This window comes from Heptranchias perlo, chromosome 40 (assembly GCF_035084215.1).
Source record: "Heptranchias perlo isolate sHepPer1 chromosome 40, sHepPer1.hap1, whole genome shotgun sequence".
Taxonomy (NCBI): domain Eukaryota; kingdom Metazoa; phylum Chordata; class Chondrichthyes; order Hexanchiformes; family Hexanchidae; genus Heptranchias; species Heptranchias perlo.
Genome location: NC_090364.1, coordinates 7,790,689 through 7,810,012, shown reverse-complemented (window position 1 = coordinate 7,810,012; position 19,324 = coordinate 7,790,689). Strand labels below are relative to the sequence as shown.

Sequence of the window (19,324 nt, the reverse complement as noted above, 5' to 3'; positions counted from 1 at the left end):
AATTCCTTAAAAGAATTCACAGACTCTGCTTTAACAATCTGAGGCAAGAGAATTCCACATTCCAGCCAACCTCTGTAAAGAATTTATTCTAACGTCAACTTTACTTCGTTTTGTGATTATCTTAAATTTGTCCCCTCTAGTTACTGATCAGTGGAAACAATCCATCACTATTTAGCGATCATAACCCTTCATAATCTTGAAGACCTCTATCAGATCGCCCCCTAACCCAGTAGAAGAAAAAAAAATAATTGAAGGCATGGTAGCTGTCGGAGTACAGTGTTGGATTCCTGGTAAGTAAAACAGCTAGGATATCATTCCTGATAATTTACATATGCAAACCAACACAAGCCTGGCCCATAAAAAAGATTTGCATTTGTATAGCACCTTTCAAGATGCCCAAAGTGCTTTACAGTCGATGAAGTACTTTTGAAGTGTAGTCACTGATGTAATGCAGGAAGGGTGGCAGCCAATTTATGCACAGCAAGATCCCACAAATAGCAATGTAATAATGACCAGATAATCTGCTTGTTTAGTGATGTTGGTTGAGGGATAAATATAGGCCAGGACACCAGGCAAACTCCCCTGCTCTTCTTCAAAATAGTGCCACGGGATCTTTTACGTCCCCGAAGGGGCAGACGGGGCCTCGGATTAACATCTCATCTGAAAGAACACACATCCAACAGTGCAGCACTCCCTCAGCCTGGATTGTGTGTATAAGTCTCTGGTGTGGGACTTGAACTGACAACCTTCTCACTCAGAGACGAGTGCGCTACCCATTGAGCCACAGCTGTCACCATAACTTTACGTATCTACGATCATGCATTGTTTCACTGGAACATTTACTTACCGATTTCTGGAATTCACCCAGCCAGGCTGAGGCCCTCTCTTTACCCTGTGGGTCTGGATGATGGTACAAAGCTTGAACAGCTTGATAGACCGAATCTAAACTGATCTCCCCTTCCATCCTGCGACCTGGAATCCAACACCAACAAAATGGGTAGATTATTACACAAGCTCGTAACCTGGTGTGGAACACACTTGCCTCAACCAAGGCAGCGCAGGGGTGAGCTGCTCCCAGGTTTGCAATGACACTTCTCAGTAACCGGCTGAGCAAAAGCTGCCACCGGACTGACTCATCCTCCACACAGGAACAAAGCAAACAAGCGCGTGCTCATCAGCTGTTTCTGAATGAACCCGCTGTGCAACCAGGCCACCAGTGGGTACTTGATCCAGTAAGACACGAGTATTCAAGTATTTGCATAGGTGCATATTATGGAGCCTCAGGGGCCACATATAAAGTTTAAACCTTTGTTCCTGAAATTTGCAGATCTCAAATTACTAATACTAAGAGTTTGGTGTTCAGATTCAGGATTTATTAACCAATGAGGCAACAGCACTAAATGCCACCATTTCTAAACCTCCAGGACCATAAAATTCAAACAGGACAAACCAGCAAATAAGAAAGAAGCACAAATAGGATTGAGCTGCTTGGCTTCATGGCTGGATTTCCAGGGCTCAGACCGCAGGTGGCCCTTGGACTGTAGGTTGGACACCCCCTGCAGGAATACACCAGTGGAGCAAACACCCGTTAGGACTACAACAAAGCGTTTGAACACACACCTGCACAGGCGCAGTGAGGCCTCGCGCACACACACCTGCACAGGTACAGCGAGGCCCCACATGCGGGTGTATACACGCACACGCACATTTTTAGTTTTAGTGAGCAGTGGTTTTTTTTGGGTGACCAGTAACCTACATCAGTGATTGGTCCTGCTGCCAGATTACTGTGCCTTACACACAATAAGAAATATCTGGTTCCAGGCTGTAATTCAATCAAAGAGGTGCTATTGACAGTAATAGCAGCTTATAATATTATCAAAGCCCCTCATTTGAACTACATTCTCATAATTCAGTGCCATTGTTACCAGTGTCAGTACTAAAGGCTGCCATCGACATAGTTAAAATTATCGACATAGCCACAAGCGCCAAAGCACGAATAGCCAACAAAACAAAAACTCTTTTTATATTCCGATAAACAATGGACCCTTTGACCTAAATGATATCGTAACAAGTTGCCAAGTGTCACTGTGTGTAACGTGCACTCAAGGGGTGTGACTTCATCTGCCTTCTCTCCCTCCCCTCAAAGAACTCATATGCCTTCACAACTTGAACCTGGTAATGTGGGCCTTGAATGGGAAGGCAGAACGGAAGGCTGCAGTTCTTAGTGGAAAACCAATATTTAGTCCAAAGTGTTGTTAGAAAAATCCCACCTGCTGAATTTTTTTTTGGGAGGGGGAGGGAAGAAAGAGTGTCACACGAGGATGGTATACTGAAAGCTAATGCAGGACTGTACTCTTCCCAGAGCGTGAAAGCAGCAGTAACTTGCGATGGCTTTGATCGTGCAACTGAACAAGTCCTATTGCGTTCAGCTCATCTCAGCCAGGGGCTAAAACCGCCTTAACAACCTAAGTTAGGGAGGGGTACAGGGGGGAGAAAAAAAGCAGCCAGGATTCCCCCTCTTCTGCTCTTCAGTGACACCCGCTGGACATTATATAGGTGCCTGGGCATTGGGCAAGGACAGGATTGGGTCAGGTAGCCTGGCGACACTCACCATCCAGGCTCACAACACAAAGAATGGGCACTTGGGCAAAGTACGAGACAATTGGTGCTCATCTTAAGACAAAGGAAGAGTGCTGGGGGAAAAAATCCCACAACAGGATGCTCCCATCAGGCAATTCTTCACAAAAAGTCCACCAATCACATGCACATAGATGGAAGTATCTAAGGAGAAGGCATGCAACATAGCACTGAATGCACATCAGAAGCAAGTGGCTCCTCACAAAGGGAAGCTAGTGATAGGCCAGCTGGAGGAGGGGGCTCTTGCTTTCCTGCATCACAAAGAAAATACAACTAACATCACTGATCTACGAACACAACAAGCACCCTCCACCACCCCAGACTAACGGGAATGTCAGATGTTTGAACTCAATAGATGCGTTGCCCTGGTGCCATCCTATTCACTATACGGGCACTGTTGGTCTTGGGTGCTGGAGAGTTCTCGATGGTCTATTTCCATCCTACCTGGACTCAGTAGTCACAGCAGCAGGCGCACACCACACTGTCAGAGCTGCACGTTTAGTATTATCAAATCAGCAGCACGGAGACCAAGGCCGCTTTACAATGTGTGAACCAGGAGGATTTCAATAACGGAATATCACATGATCGTTACAATGTCACATGGACCGTATGCTATTTCTTCCCTTCCACGTTGGTATCTCTGCCGTGATCTTTGACGTTACGTTAACACTTTCTTACAGTTAGCAGGTCCCACAGATGCAGTTAATGGGGCTCCATGGACAGTCTACCAAGAGGCCAACTCAAGTGGAGGGGACACAGATCCAGCTCTCTGGATCATACGTGAGTGGGATACTCAACCTAATTACCACCTTTTATAGCAAGCGTGTTCAAAGTTTTTGTCTTCGTTAGCCACTTGGGTGTGTGCCAGTCACGCAAGCCTCCTATAGCAGGTTCTTTATCTGCCCTTTTACGGATGCTATAAATAGCAAACTGCAGGTATCATCCCCCAGAAACTGTAAATGAATGTTCCCAATAATTTGCACATATCTCAAGATTACACATGTGGATTTTGGTAGAATCCCTCACTTTGGCCTTTTTTAAAAAAAAAGGACGCGGCCATTTGGTTGATCGAGCACCATTTTATCAGTCATGGCAGCACTTTCTCTAATGTCCCCTCTATATCCATAAATATCCTTACTTCCCAAGTAAATATCTGTCTCCCTTTTTAACAGCCCAATTAATTCCGCATCCATAGCCTTTTGGGGCAATGCATTCCACACTTCATGGCCCTGTGTGTGAAGAGTTTAGTTTTAACTGGCTTAGTTCTAAGTTAAGATTGTTTCCTGTTCTGAACTTCCTCACTAGAGGCATGCCCTCTCTTCCTAGTCAATTCTCCTCCTGATTTTAAACATCTCAAGATCATCCCTTAACCTCATCTTCACAGCCCAGAATTTCCTCTCTCACTCCTGTAGGGGCCAACTCTTGCTGACTTACAATTATAGAGGAAACGGTACACAGGAGCAGGAGGCCATTCAGCCCATCGAGCTCATTCTGCCAATCAAACAGATTGTGGCTGATCTGTACCTCAACTCCATTTAACTCCCTTTGTTCCATATCATTTGATACTCTTACCCAATAAAAATCTGTCCATGGCAGTCTTGAAAATTTCAATTGACCCTCAGCACCCACAGCCTTTTGGTGAGAGAATTCCACATTTCCACTACCCTTTGTGCAAAGAAGTGCTTTCACTCCTAAACGGCCTGGCTCTAATTTTAAGATTCTCCTCTTGTTCCAGATTCCCCAACCAGAGGAAATAGCTTCTCTTTATCTACTCGATCGAATCCTTTTAACATTTTAAACACCTCGATCAGATCAACACTCAACTTTTCAAACTCAAGGAAATACCGGCCAAACTTGTGCAACCCGTTCTCATAATTTAACCCCATAAGCCTTGGTGTAGTTCTGGTAAATCTGCTGTAGCCCCTTCCAAGGCCAATATATCCTTCCTGAGGTGCGATGCCCAAAACTGAACGCAGTGCTCCAGATGGGGTCCGACCAAGACTGTACGACCGAAGCGTCACTTTTCAATTCCAATCCTCTTGAGGTAAAGGCCAACGTTCCACTAGTCTTTCTGTACCTGTGCACTAACCGTTTCAGTGGTGTGTGTGTGTGTGTGTGAGAGTGAGAGAACACCCAAATCATTTAGCTCCTCCACAGCTCTCGCTATTTAGAAAACATTCTGATTTGTCTTTCTCAGTGGATGACCTCGCACTGCCCCACACTGAACTCCATCAGTGGGCCCTCCAGCACCTCAAGAGCGACCGTACTGTGTGTGTGGTTCAATGGGGGGGAAAGAGAGCATCATAACAGAGTATGGTCACGACCCCACGAGGTTTGTGGGGGGGGGGGGGGGGGGGGTTTCAATGCCACATTCTCTTTGCAGTGGCCCCTGAGCCCGCAGCGAAAGGCACTGGATACAGAACTCGGGCCTCACCGCTGCTGGATACCCGGGCAGGGGAGGGAGGGAGAGGATTCATCATCAAGGCGACGTGGTGCCAAGGCAACGCCGGAGCCATAGAAACCAAAGAGGGCACGGGGGGGGGGGATTTTACACTAACGACCCCAGGGTCCGTTTCTAGAAAGTTCCAGATTTTTCGAGAGGCGCTGTATATTATTAATAACACCTTCTCACGTCGTATTGAGCGGCGGGCTCCGGGCCCCGGCAGGCGGTAACCAGGGCCTCGGAGCGCAGCTTGCTGGGGGTCCGGCCTCTCTTACTCCCTTCACGCTGCTGCCAAGTCGAGCGTCCGCCGCATTTACCTGAACCCTCAGCCACACGGCGGGACTTCCTCCTCCTCCTCCTCCTCCTCCTCCCCCGCCGCCCCCTCTGCGTATCCCCTGGGCCCCAGCGGCCCCTTCTCCCGCTCTCGGCGCCACCACACACCGACCGACCGACAGCTCCGCTCGCACTCGCGGCGCCGCGTGATGACCTCAGAGCCAAGGCCCGCCCACCGGCCGCCAATCCAGCCCCGCCATTGGTCCACGCTGGCTGACTGACGGGCGGAACCGTCCACTCCTCTCTTAACGGTCAGCGCTCGGACCGCCCACCTTCCTTATTAATGATTGGTGCGATCTGAAGCCGCCTCCACCTGATTGGTCCACACGGACGTCAATCGATGGAGTAGCCACGCCCACTGCGCTCTACCTCCTCATTGGCCTAATGTAAATGATTGACGTAATGTCATCCCTTCCTATTGGGCAGCAGCGCCATCAATCAACGTCGCCCCGCCTTCTTTTGCAGATCCAGCTACAGCGCGTTGCTCATTTTAATTTCTGCATTCATTCATTAAACAGAGAATGCTGGAGAAGCTCAGCAGGTCAGGCAGCCTCTGTGGAGAAAGGAACAGGGTTAATGTTTCAGGTCAAAGACCCTTCGTCAGAACTGGAAGATGTTAAAAGAGTTAAAGTTTTTGAGCAAATACAGAACCAGGGAAAGGGGAAGAACAAAAGGGAAGGTCAGTGATAGGGTGGAGGGCAGGAGTGATTAAATGACAAAAGGGATGATGGTGCAAGGCAGGGAGAGTGGTAATGGGACAGGTTAGGAGACTAAAGATTGATCAGGAGGAGCTGTAAATGGCAGCAGCAGAACCATTACCAGCACCAGCTGACCGCAAAAAAATGGGAGCAGTGGTTATGATCTGAAGTTATTGAAATCAGTGTTGAGTCTGGAAGCTTGTAAAGTGCCCAAACGAGGTGCTGTTCCTCGAGCTTAGTTTGCGCTTCATTGGAACAGTGTAAGAGGCCGAGGACAGAGTGGGATGGGGAATTAAAATGGCAAGCGACCGGCAGGTCAGGGTCACGCTTGCGGACAGAGCGGAGACGTTCAGGAAAGCGATCGCCCGGTCTGAGTTTGGTCTCCCCGATGTAGAGGATTCCGCTTTGTGTGGAGCTGTATATTAAATTGAAAGAAGTATAAATAGACTGCTGTTTCAACTGGAAGGAGTGTTTGGGCCCTGGACAATGTGAAGGGAGGTGAAGGGGCAGGTGTTGCATCTCCTGCACTCGCACAGGAAGATGCAGTGGGGAGGAGAGCGGATGTTGGGGTTGATGGATGAGTGGAGCAGGGTGTCGCAGAGGGACACCCTGCGACACCCTGGTCCACAATTTATAATGCTGAAAGGGGACGGGAAGACGTGTTTGGTGGTGAGATTGAGATGGCGGAGAAGCCAGCTCCAGCGCGATCCCGCCACCAAACACATCTTCCCCTCCCCCTTCTGCTTTCTCCGCAACACTCTGGTCCACTCTCTCATCACCCCCAACACCCGCTCTCCTCCTCATGGCACCTTCCCGTGCAAGCACAGGAGATGCAACACCTGCCCCTTCACCTCCTCCCTTCCCACCATCCAGGGCCCCAAACACTCCTTCTAGGTGAAACAGCGGTTTATTTGTACTACTTCCAATTTAGTATACTTGGTGTTGTAAAATTGATTCCAATTTAGTATACAGTATCCGCTGCTCACAATGCGCTCTACTCCACAATGGGGAGACCAAACGCAGACTGGGTGATCGCTTTGCTGAACACCTCAGCTCTGTCCGCAAGCGTGACCCTGACCTGCCGGTCGCTTTCCATTTTAATTCCCCGTCCCACTCCTACTCTGACCTCACTGTCCTCGGCCTCTTACACTGTTCCAATGAAGCTCAAGGAACGGCACCTCATCTTTTGTTTAGGAACTCTACAACCTTCCAGACTCAACACTGGTTTCAATAACTAACAGCTACTCCTGATCAATCTTTTGTTTCTTAACCTGTCCCATTATCACCCTCCTTGCCTTGCACCATCATGGCAATTATGACCTTTTTGTCATTTAATCACTCCTGCCCTCTACCCTATCACAGACCTTCCCTTTTGTTCTTTCCTCCCCCACCCCCCTTTCCCTGGCTCTGAACTTGCTCAAAAACTTTTAACATCTTCCAGTCATCGACCTGAAACTTTAACTCTGTTTCTTCACAGATGCTGCCTGACTTGCTGAGCTTCTCCTGCATTTTCTGTTTTTGTTCCTCATTTTAATTTCTACATTCGTTCATTAAACAACGAGCAACAAATGGAGGTTCTTGCTGCCGATCTGCGCCTGTGCAACATAAAACTCGCGGTAATCTGAGGTTAATCTGATGTTTGGGTTTTAAATTCTGACTGTCCTTGAGTTTAAGGAGGAGGTCCCACCGCGCATGCGCAATACCGCTCACCCAACGCTGTCAATCAAGCTGCAGAACAGAATGGCTCATGGGCTCCCCCTAGTGGAACGGCGATAAAACGGCAGTTTTATAGCTTGTAAACCCCTTCAGCTTGTAGACAGCGCCAGCGCCTTCTCCCACCCCCAGGGCCTCCCAAATGTCTTCACAGCCAAACAATTACTTTTGAAGTGCAGTCACTGTTGTTTTGTGGGCAGACAGGGCAACCAATTTGGGACAATGCAGCAACATCCCACAAACAGCAAATGAGATAAATAGGAACAGGAGTAGGCCATTCAGCCCCTCGTGCCTGCTCCGCCATTTGATAAGATCGTGGCTGATCTGTGATCTAACTCCATATACCTGCCTTTGGCCCATATCCCTTAATATCTTTGTTGCCAAAAAGCTGTCTATCTCAGATTTAATTTTAGCAATTGAGCTCATATCCATTGCCGTTTGCAGAAGAGAGTTCCAAACTTCTACCACCCTTTGTGTGTAGAAATGTTTTCTAATCTCGCTCCTGAAAGGTCTGGCTCTAATTTTTAGACTGTGCCCCCTACTCCTAAAATCCCCAACCAGCAGAAATAGTTTCTCTCTATCCACCCAATCTGTTCCCCTTAATATCTTATAAACTTCGATCAGATCACCCCTTAACCTTCGAAACCCTAGAGAATACAACCCCAAATTTGTGCAATCTCTCCTTGTAACTTAACCCTTGAATGAGCAGTGAATCTGTATTTGGTGCGCTGATTGAGGGACAGGACACCAGAACTCCCCTGTTGTTCTTTGACTGGTGCCATAGGATCATTTACGTACACCTGAACAAGCCTTGGTTTAATGTCTCCTTTGAAAGGCAGCAACTTTGACAGTCCCTCAGTTTGCGCAAATTGACTGCCACATTTCTTACATTATAACACTTCAAAAGTACTTAATTGGCTCTACAGTGCTTTGGGATGTCCTGAAATGCGCTATATAAACATAAGTCTTTATTTTTACTTCACTGAGTGTCAGCTCAGATTATGTGTTCAAGTCTAGCTATGGGACTTGAATCGATAACCTTTGGTCAGATGAGAGTGCCACCAACTCAATCAAGGTGACATGAGGGGGTATTTGTTATACAGTGGATTAAGGATTCTTGGGGCCCTGGGCACCAAGGACATTTGTGGGGGGGGGGGGCTCTCCCAACTTTGGGTCCTGAGGAAGGCGCACTCCCCAAGCCTAAGTCCACCCTCCAAGAGCCGTGTTCCCTCCCTGGCTTTTTCGTCCAGTTCTGAGAACGCCATTGCAGAGCCTGGTGGGGGGAGGAAGTCAGGCAGCATATCCTGCACCGTTCAGGGCTCAGCCTGGCAAAGAGTAATCACCAAACCATATACCATCACTGATTCCACTTGCCAACGGCATTCTTTCCCCAGGACTCATCTGTAAGACTTTTCATTTCAGGGTCGTACCTATAATAGTTGTATCTTCTTCATTTTGGGTGCCTCTCAGTCGCTGTGCCAAATTCAGTGAAATTCTTCCATCAAGCTTTTTAGCTTGTCTTTAAAACGGGACTGTTTGCTCTCCTGGTGGCTCCATTTTTAAGGACACTATCCACTGTAGCATGTTTGAGGTCCATTTTTAAAAAATTTATTCGTTCATGGGATATGGGCGTCGCTGGCGAGGCCGGCATTTATTGCCCATCCCTAATTGCCCTTGAGAAGGTGGTGGTGAGCCGCCTCCTTGAACCGCTGCAGTCCGTATGGTGACGGTTCTCCCACAGTGCTGTTAGGAAGGGAGTTCCAGGATTTTGACCCAGCGACGACGAAGGAACGGCGATATATTTCCAAGTCGGGATAGCGTGTGACTTGGAGGGGGAACGTGCAGGTGGTGTTGTTCCCATGTGCCTGCTGCTCTTGTCCTTCTTACTGGTAGGGGTCGCGGGTTTGGGAGGTGCTGTCGAAGAAGCTTTGGCGAGTTGCTGCAATGCATCCTGTGGATGGTACACACTGCAGCCACAGTGCGCCGGTGGTGAAGGGAGTCAATGTTTAGGGTGGTGGATGGGGTGCCAATCAAGCGGGCTGCTTTATCTTGGATGGTGTCGAGCTTCTTGAGTGTTGTTGGAGCTGCATTCATCCAAGCAAGTGGAGAGTATTCCATCACACTCCTGGCTTGTGCCTTGTAGATGGTGGAAAGGCTTTGGGGAGTCAGGAGGTGAGTCACTCGCCGCAGAATACCTAGCCTCTGACCTGCTCTCGTAGCCACAGTTAAGTTTCTGGTCAATGATGACCCCCAGGATGTTGATGGTGGAGGATTCGGCGATGGTAATGTCATTGAATGTCAAGGGGAGGTGGTTAGACTCTCTCTTGTTGGAGATGGTCATTGCCTGGCACTTGTCTGGCGCGATTGTTACTTGCCACTTATGAGCCCAAGCCTGGATGTTGTCCAGGTCTTGCTGCACGCGGGCAAGGACTGCTTCATTATTTGAGGGGTTGCAAATGGAACTGAACACTGTTCAATCATCAGCGAACATCCCCATTTCTGACCTTATGATGGAGGGAAGGTCATTGATGAAGCAGCTGAAGATGGTTGGGCCAAGGACACTGCCTTGAGGAACTCCTGCAGCAATGTCCTGGGGCTGAGATGATTGGCCTCCAACAACCACTACCATCTTCCTTTGCACGAGGTATGACTCCAGCCACTGGAGAGTTTTCCCCGATTCCCATTGACTTCAATTTTACTAGGGCTTCTTGGTGCCACACTCGGTCAAATGCTGCCTTGATGTCAAGGGCAGTCACTCTCACCCCACCCCTGGAATTCAGCTCTTTTGTCCATGTTTGGACCAAGGCTGTAATGAGGTCTGGAGCCGAGTGGTCCTGGCGGAACCCAAACTGAGCATCGGTGAGCAGGTTATTGGTGAGTAAGTGCCGCTTGATAGCACTGTCGACGACACCTTCCATCACTTTGCTGATGATCGAGAGTAGACTGATGGGGCGGTAATTGGCCGGATTGGATTTGTCCTGCTTTTGTAATAAGTTGGTCAGTCAGCTGGAGGGGAGTGCTACAATTGTCCTCAGTACCCCAGAGAAAAAAGTCTTGATTGTCATTCAGTGACCCCTGCTGGAAAGTGTGTGCGTATGGCCATCAGATACGGCCATGCTGTCAACAGCTGAATAACCTTCAGATTCATCGGCTTGGTCCTACAAGAATGGGTACTTGGGCAAGGGACTGGAAGGCTGTAAGGTTCAGTTCTCCAGATCCTCAACAAGAAATCTTTGGGATTGTGCCTCAGGGAGGTGAGAAAATACAACTGAGAATCTTTTCTCTTTTCAGTAAGCATTTTTCCATTGCTATTTAAATATGGGGTTTTAAAAGTGAGGATGCTGCTTTCCACAGAGCATTGGCCAGTAATGACCCCAATGTTCTCTTTAGTCTCCACATTTACTAGTCAGAGTTTTATGAAGTAGAAAAGTTCAAAAATGAATGGCTGTGACCAGATGACTCTAAGTAAAGGGATCCTGTGCATTTTAATAAACAGGATCAAGTCTAACTGATCCACAATTCAAGAAAATCCAACCCATCGAATCAGAAAATTCCACGCAATCGGCTTCTTATCGGATATGACAAACGCACTGTAGTCCACTCACACAGCTACACATACACTCTCAGTATATACATACAAACACAGCTATACTCAAACAGACATACCCTTCCTCACGGACAGCCACAAGCATACATTTCCTCTCACACAGCTGCACTCAGTCACAGTCACATCTCTCTCACAGATCCACACTCTGACACATGGACAGCCACTCTTATAGATAGCCAGATACACAATTAGTCAGCCACACACACAGCAGAGTCAGCCACACACTTACACTCACATCCATCCTCACACTAAATGAACACATTCAGCAGTTCCTTTGTATCATCAGATACAAGATGGCACTGGGAAGGAATAAAGACAGGACACTGATAGTTTCAGGCAACTGGCATTTTACTTCTGAGTGTCCCTTACTGATTGCATTGATACCTGCATAGACATTTACAAATAAACAAAATTGAAGTCAAAAGTGAGAATAAAAATAAACAATAATGCAAATAACACGACTTAACAAAGGAGACAAACGATTCTTCTAGTGACACTGAAAATTAAAGCACCAAAAGAGATACCCGTTCCCACTGAACGCAAGTGGGTATTATGCACAGTCAGCAATTTTGCAGAGGTTTTGACACGAGGTTTGTGCGATTGCAGCTTGGGACAGGCTGGCCGTGTGCACACAGGTTCGCTGCTTGTTCCCGTACACGTTCTAGTGGATTATCTTAAAAACGTTCTGATCAAAATGCACTTGGAAAAAAAAATTCTGCGCTGGTTGCTGTTGCCCCCACTGCACTCCTACATAAACACAGCTGGGTATTGCAGTCAGGAATAATTTGCAGCAGTGATGATGAACAGGTAAAGGAGTAGCAGGGCGCAGGGTCGGAATGAACTACAAAGGCACCTGCTTTGCAGAGGAGTACGTCAAACCACAGAACCAAAGCTCAATCAGATTAAATCCTGAAATCACCTTACCATCTAGGAATTTATACTTTTGAAGATATTATAGACTGGACTCCTAACAATGTAAGTAAATTCTTAGTATTTTTCAGCAACTCGTGTTTTAAGATTGTAGTGGTGAGTGAGGTAAACGGGCAGCTACACGTTCTGAACTGGGACTTTAAACTGGAGGGTTTTGAAAGAATGGTCCACACTTTTGGGGAATTACGCCCAGTTTCCGGTACACAACAACAGCCCACGCAAACTGGTGAATTATCATTCACCGTTCTACGCAGCGTGAAGCCCTGGGGAATGTTAAAGACACCCACCCAACACCCAGGTGACAACATGTCGTGCAACACAAGGCCAAGTGTGGCGAGACACTTAGGGACTGGATTCCCAATGAGGTAATATTCTGCAGGGTTTTAACATTAAACAGTCGATGAGGGGGAAGGTGGTCAAAGGTAAATCTCCGTTCACTTTGGATGTTTACCCCTCCCCAGTCACCATTTTTAAATATGATTTCTTCCCTTAAAATGTGTTTTTTTTTTGCTATTTTTCCCCCTCCTCACGTAGGCACAGACTCCTTGCTGGGGTAGAGTTCCATGGCTATCAGGCACCTGTGTGTGCCTAGATAGTGAGCGCCAGCAAACTATTCAACTGTGAAGAGCATCACAGCTGAGCCGGATCCTGATGTCCACACACACACACTTTCCAGCAGCAGTCACTGGGTCACCCCCAGGACCGGCCACCTGGCGGGCTATCCCCCTCCCTAGCCCAGTGACCGTACGCCCCTGTTCCACCACCCTGGCTGAGATCAGCTAACTCCGCACAGACTCAGGATCATACCAGTGACATTCCTGGTCTACACAGCTCAGATGCTCTCTGCCTTAATCAGCTGAGCCATGGAAGGGGCTGCTCACACATCGTTTTTAAATAGCCTTTCATCCCCGGTATAGCAGCTTTTAACAAAACAAATTACGTTAGAAGTTATGAGAGTACACAAGGTGCAAATTATCAGTCAAATTAATGCACTTGGACTACCTCCCCAACTGGAGTGAGCCTAAGGTTCAGCGGTAGTGTTCCTGCCTGAGTCAGAAGGTGCAGGGTTCGAGCCCTGCACCAGACAGTCCCGGCGAGTGAAGACCGGAGCTCTGGCTCTGAATTCTGGGTTGACATCGAGCGGGATACTGTGGTGAGTGTGGGTGGTGGCCCCCACTCATCGTATGGGTTGTAGGAGCCCCTAAAACCCTCGGGTGCTTTGGTGACTGAGAACCTCTGACTGTTAATCAGTCTGCAAATCCCTCCAACTATTTCACACTATTCTCCAAGGGTAGAATGCGAAGATAGGCAATCAATGACCAATTTTAACCCCGGATGAGACAGTGACCAGAAACAGGAAGCAGAAAGTCACCTGACTGACCACTTTCATTCAGCAGGAAGGACCTTAGTGTCTGACAAAAAACTTAAGAGTTGTAAAGATTTAAGGGTACAATCTGCAACAATAAATGTTGTTGCAACATTCAGAACATGAACTGAAAGGTAGAAATTTAACACGAAAAACACTCATCCCCGAGATGCACAGTATGTGCTCTAGTGACTGAGAACTGCAATCATATAATGGGGTCCTTTGGTTACAGCGCTTTTTGGTAATATGTCAGACCTCAGAAATTCTCTGCAATTTGATCTCAAACCTGGTCCCCACCCCTCAGGATCAGCAAAGTGTTTAACTCTAACCCTAAATTATGATATTCTACATTGTCAAAGATCACACCCCAATGCTCTGAAAATGCAGAGGGAATTTTGTTGGAATCAAATGAAAGGGGATTATTACTACACAGGATCTGTCTAGAATCGGTTTGCAATGATGAATCTTGACTATTTGCTTCAAACGTGTTGTCTGGTTTAATTCCGGTTCACTTTCCACCACAATATCTGCATTGTGTAGTCAGAAGAACGAATGCACAGCTTTGAATCAGGCTGTACTTCAGTTCCAAGATCACATCGATCACGGACAAGTTGGATAACTGGTTATAAGCTACCGGTTTACCAGAAATACAACCCCAATGTTCCCGACATCTTCTCGTAACTTTACCTCCAAGAGTATTCCCCGATCAGTGTGCTTCCCTCTGAGCCACTCCATTTCTCTCCCAGTGTTCCTCAGGTTCCCTACATCCCCCGCTTCATTCCTGAGTGACCCCTTCCTCCGCTTCTCCCGATTACTCCACTTCCCTCTGTTACTCTGTTATGTTGTCTCCCTCCTCTGTATCTCCAAGTCATCTCGTTTCCCTCCCAGCGTCTCTCAATCACTTCATTCCCCCTCCCAACCATCCCAATTCCTTCCTCATGTCACCAGTCATTCTGCTATTCCCATAGCCTCTCCCTTTGCTTCCTTCTCTCGGCATCTCCCGGTCACCCTGCTTTCCTCCCAGTGTTCTCCAGTCAACCCTACGTCCCCCACCCCACCCCAGTCACTTGGGGATTTATTTTTTTCGATAAACCAGCACTCACTCACCATTTACTTTGTTACATGGCCTGAAAAATGTGGTCACCATCTAGAAACTTGCAGTGAAAGAAGGGTAACCGAGCACAGTGTATTATTCCACAGCTGTCCAATCTGTAGGGCACATGTCAGAACTTAGTCAGGATTTAATGGGACAGTACTGGAAAATGGCACCAGTGATAATGGAATCCCTCCCGCCTTTGGGAAAGACCTTTTGTAATTTACTCAGGCTCGTTGAGCTAAGGTGTTCTCACCCCTTGCTTTTTGCGACATGAGCTTTCCCAGCGGCAGCCTATGCACACGTAGCAGCCACTGACATCTGGAAATCCCCACTGGCTCACACACACAAAGCCCCGATAAATCCCTCTTAATGTGAATGTTCCGGCAGCAGGAGCACGGGGTTTAGTAGGGACCAGCAACACTCCCCTTCGTTACAACATGCGCTTTGGCTTTAAACTGGTATGGCAAAGGAATTGGTGTCCATCGCACTGCCAAAGCAGTGTTGTACCTTGCTGTAGTGCTCTAGGGGTGTGACTGAATGAGGCAAAGTAACAGTCCTCCCCCCCACCCCCGTCACAGAAACAAACGAAACAATGTTAGTAAACTAATTATGCAGGAGGCATTATATTTTTCTAATGGCAAAAAGAGAATAAGGGAATAGAAAATACCCCTTGGCAAAATAAATCCTTCTTACTTTTTTATATATATATAAGCTTCACAAGGAGGGACCCTTTCAATTCCTACTGAGATCCATGGTCTCAGTTGAGTATTTCATCAGCTATGATAAAAATTTGCAAATATCACAATAAATGTTATTTTAAATGTGATTGTCATTTAATCATTGTTAAAATCACTTCTTAATTCTATACGTGTTGACCTATTTCAAGTGTTCAAGACTCCCAGCTTGTATTTCTTTTAATTTTTGGGTGTTGCTCTCCTGCCAGACAGAACCTAACGTCTCGCAGTAATGGCTTCATGGAATTGTTAGTGTCATTGAATATATACAAATACAGTATAAATACCATAGTCTTAGACCCAACCCCTTACTTCTGGTTAGCCAGTTATTCACATCTGTGTTAACACGTTTGCCCTTGGGGCTCAGCTGCGGTTAATTAAATCCGCAGACCGGTAAGGTCAAGGTTGGTTATAAGAAATGTCTCGCAGGGTCAGGTGGCATCATTTTTAGATGGAATTTTAGCACCGTTATTATAAAGTGGGAGATGGCGGAGAGAATTCCTCCTATTTTAGTGGATAGCAACATAAATGCATTTGTGAAACATGCATTTACAATTTGAGTAAAAATACCAAAAAGAGGAAATCTGTGCAAATTCATTTACAATGTTGCTACACAATGGTGATCAGAGGATAGTTCCCAGAACCCACACCCACCTGAAAATGTAACTACAGATTTGTCTTAACAGTTGTTTCTTATTCAATTCAGCAATTCTTCCCGCCACCCCCACCCTCCTCCAGACTTCTCTCCCTCAGTTCCCAGTGAGTTTTGTTCCAACTGGGGTCAATGTAATAATTGGGAAGGATTACATTTCCGTCAGGTCATCCCAATTAACCTCCCGCACGGGAGACTGCAAAAAGCAAGGGCTGTCCATATCATGGAGAAATGCAACACTGGCTAACCAGAGGTCCAGGTTAATGAAAACAAGTCAGTTCTATCTTTAATAACTGCATTTAAGGCACCAGCTTCATCAGACAGAGTTTGAATTTAACAGCTTCTGAAAAAAAGATGAATGTTGGGATAAAGATGCTACTCACGAGGGAGAAGGTTTTTTCAATCTTTAAAAGACTATACTTGAATACTGATTTTCTTTTTGTTTTAAAAAAGGAAATACACAAATACAGGAAGTCTAATATAAAAACAGAAAATGGCCAGGAGGCTGAAGGTGGGTTAATATTTAACAGGTGGTCGCAGGTCACAAAAGATTTTCTCAAATTGGAAAAAATAATTGGGCTTGGTGCAGCTTTCTGTTTGTTCCCAGGGTAACTGTCCTGATAACTGAGCCTGATCTTTGGCTAAAGTTAATCTACTGATCTGCTGTGCATTTTCTGCATAAGAAGAGATTGTCCCACCTAGTACTGGACCCCAACTGAATCTAGTTTTTATAAAGTGGGGAGTGGAGGAGAGAATTCCTCCTATACAGCAAGCAATTAGGAAGGCAAATGGTGTGTTAGCCTTTATTGCAAGGGGTTTGGAGTTTAAGAGTAAAGAGGTCTTGCTGAAATTTATACAGGGCTCTGGTGAGACCACACCTGTGTATAGTTGGTCTCCTTACCCAAGGAAGGATATACTTGCTTTAGAGGGGGTGCAACAAAGGTTCACTAGATTGATTCCTGGGATGAAAGGGCTGTCCTTTGAGAGATTGAGTAGAATGGGTCTATATTCTCTGGAGTTTAGAAGAATGAGAGGTGATCTCATTAAAACGTATAAGGGGGCTTGACAGGGTAGATGCTGAGAGGCTGTTTCCCCTGGCTGCAGAGTCAGAACTAGGGGTCATAGTCTCAGGATGAGGGGTCATTTAGGACTGAGATGAGGAAAAATTTCTTCACTCAAAGGGTTGTGAATCTTTGGAATTCTCTACCCCAGAGGGCTGTGGATGCTCAGTCGTTGAGTCAATTCAAGACTGAGATCGATAGATTTTTGGACACAAGGGGAATCAGGGGATATGGGGAGAGGGCGGGAAAGTGGAGTTGAGATAGAAGATCAGCCATGATCTTACTGAATGGTGGAGCAGGCTCGAGGGGCCTTATGCTCTTATTTCTTATGTTCTTAAAGATGTGGAGAAGAGAGCTCGCATTTTTTTGTTAATCGCCCACGGTACAGATTCAGTACACTGAATAAACCAACGAATCCAAGAGAAATATCTCACCCCAATCCCACCACCACCAAAGTAGGCAGTCTGCAGTCATTTCAATGTGGTAACGGGGATCTAGTTTTGAACTGCTCAGTGGTACCCGACATCTTATAGCTGCTATTTGTAAATTCTGCTGTTATCTCACTAATCCAGATGAAATCTACCCCACCCCCACTCACCAGATGGGCCCCTCCCCACCAGACCAACCTCGACCACTGCGATTAGGTGCTGATTGCTGAATGCAGCACTGGGCCAATTGCCTGAAGCTCCCCGACCCAAAGATATCAATGATGTTATGGGTATGACCCTGCTACAGTAGCAATGGGGAAAAGCAAGGCTATCCTTGAAACAGTGTTAATATTTTTCAAGTATCAGTTGTAACCCTGGTTTTAAAATAGAACCACAAAGGGAACACATTGTTATGCTCAGACAGAGCGTTTGGATGTTCTGCATTATTGCTCTCCTCTGCCATACTTTGAAAGTTCTAGGTACAAGGGGTGTGTGCTGCAATTGAATCTGTGACTCCTCCCTCTCCCTTTGTCCATGTTGCTTTGAATGAAACACTTCTTCCTCACTGATCTAAGGCACGTGAAGAGATCACATACCGGACTTGTGTGTCCTGGGCCACTGATGCCCTCAGACCAAACAGAAAGCTGCTGCAAGTTTTTTTTAAGCTTTTCAAGACCCATTCAGACCCGTGTGTCACAGGCCTGGTACACTCGGAAGAACAACTGTAATGTTCCAAGATTAGCTTTCCCCTCCCTGGTCCATAGCCGGCCAATCAATCCCTCCCATCTGTTGCTCGACCCTAATGCTGGTAATCCCATGGTCCCCAGGTTAGGTGCGGGAGTTCACTGCGGTTCATGGGCGTGCAATGCCAAAGTACGACACAGTGCGTAACTGATGCGGGGAACGTAGAATAATTAGAAGTGAAATGGAATAGCCTGGTTCTTTACAGGAAAAATGGCTTTTTAACAGTTAATGTTAAGTTCAAGCCTTGTCTCTTACACACACCAGAATTCCAACGGTAAGTCCCTTTCCTTTGCATTGTTGTTGCTTTTCATTCTTTTAATTTAAAATCAGCCCCCTTGACACAAATGAATAAATAATGAAAGCTGACACCAAAAAAACAGTGCATACGCACGCCAAGTCCTTTAGCAGAACAAACGTTCAAGCAGCCTTGGGTGTGCGGGATCCTCAGTGTTTTTTTCCCTTTTGCTGTGTCAGGCAGGTAGAATTACTACCTTTAGGGCTTTTTCTCATCCAAATTGAAGAGCACGAGAATGTCTGACATCGCTTCAGAGATGTGCTTGCCAAAACGATGAGCGTCCTTTTGGAAACCAAAAGGAGGAAGGGTTAAGTCAGTGTAATTTCCGAACCGTACATCTCTTTATCCTTTCTACAAATAAGTTTGAATCAGTGACCTCCACTTATAGCTAATGTGGTTGTGGTTTTTCTGGACAATCATGTCTGCCTCAACCCAATTCATTAACGGTAATACATATGTCTTCTGTTTGTCCGGACAGAATCATCGGTTTATGCAGCCACAATGACAACATTTAAAATTCTCATCCTTGTGCTTAAATCCTTACCCCCTGTACCTCTAACTTCCTCTGGCCCAACAACCCACCCACA

The 19,324-nt window shown here is 46.5% G+C and overlaps 2 protein-coding genes across 6 annotated transcripts in view; both read right to left on the bottom strand.

Annotated features, from left to right (window-relative positions):
- Positions 1-5,448, bottom strand: part of LOC137305639 (transportin-3-like) — a 48,890-nt gene extending 43,442 nt beyond the window's left edge. For both annotated transcript variants that reach the window (XM_067974525.1, XM_067974526.1), the window contains exons 1-2: positions 5,398-5,448; positions 848-972 (exon numbers count right to left, since the gene is read on the bottom strand). In XM_067974525.1, the coding sequence (XP_067830626.1) occupies positions 848-964 (117 nt within the window). In that variant the 5' untranslated portion in view covers positions 965-972; positions 5,398-5,448. The remainder of the gene's footprint in view (positions 1-847; positions 973-5,397) is intronic.
- A 6,313-nt stretch (positions 5,449-11,761) lies between these two features.
- The window catches only part of LOC137305638 (carnitine O-palmitoyltransferase 1, liver isoform-like), a 74,462-nt gene continuing 66,899 nt past the window's right edge, over positions 11,762-19,324 (bottom strand). For all 4 annotated transcript variants that reach the window (XM_067974521.1, XM_067974524.1, XM_067974522.1 and 1 more), the window contains exon 19: positions 11,762-19,019. In XM_067974521.1, coding sequence (XP_067830622.1) covers positions 18,936-19,019 — 84 coding nt within the window. In that variant the 3' untranslated portion in view covers positions 11,762-18,935. The remainder of the gene's footprint in view (positions 19,020-19,324) is intronic.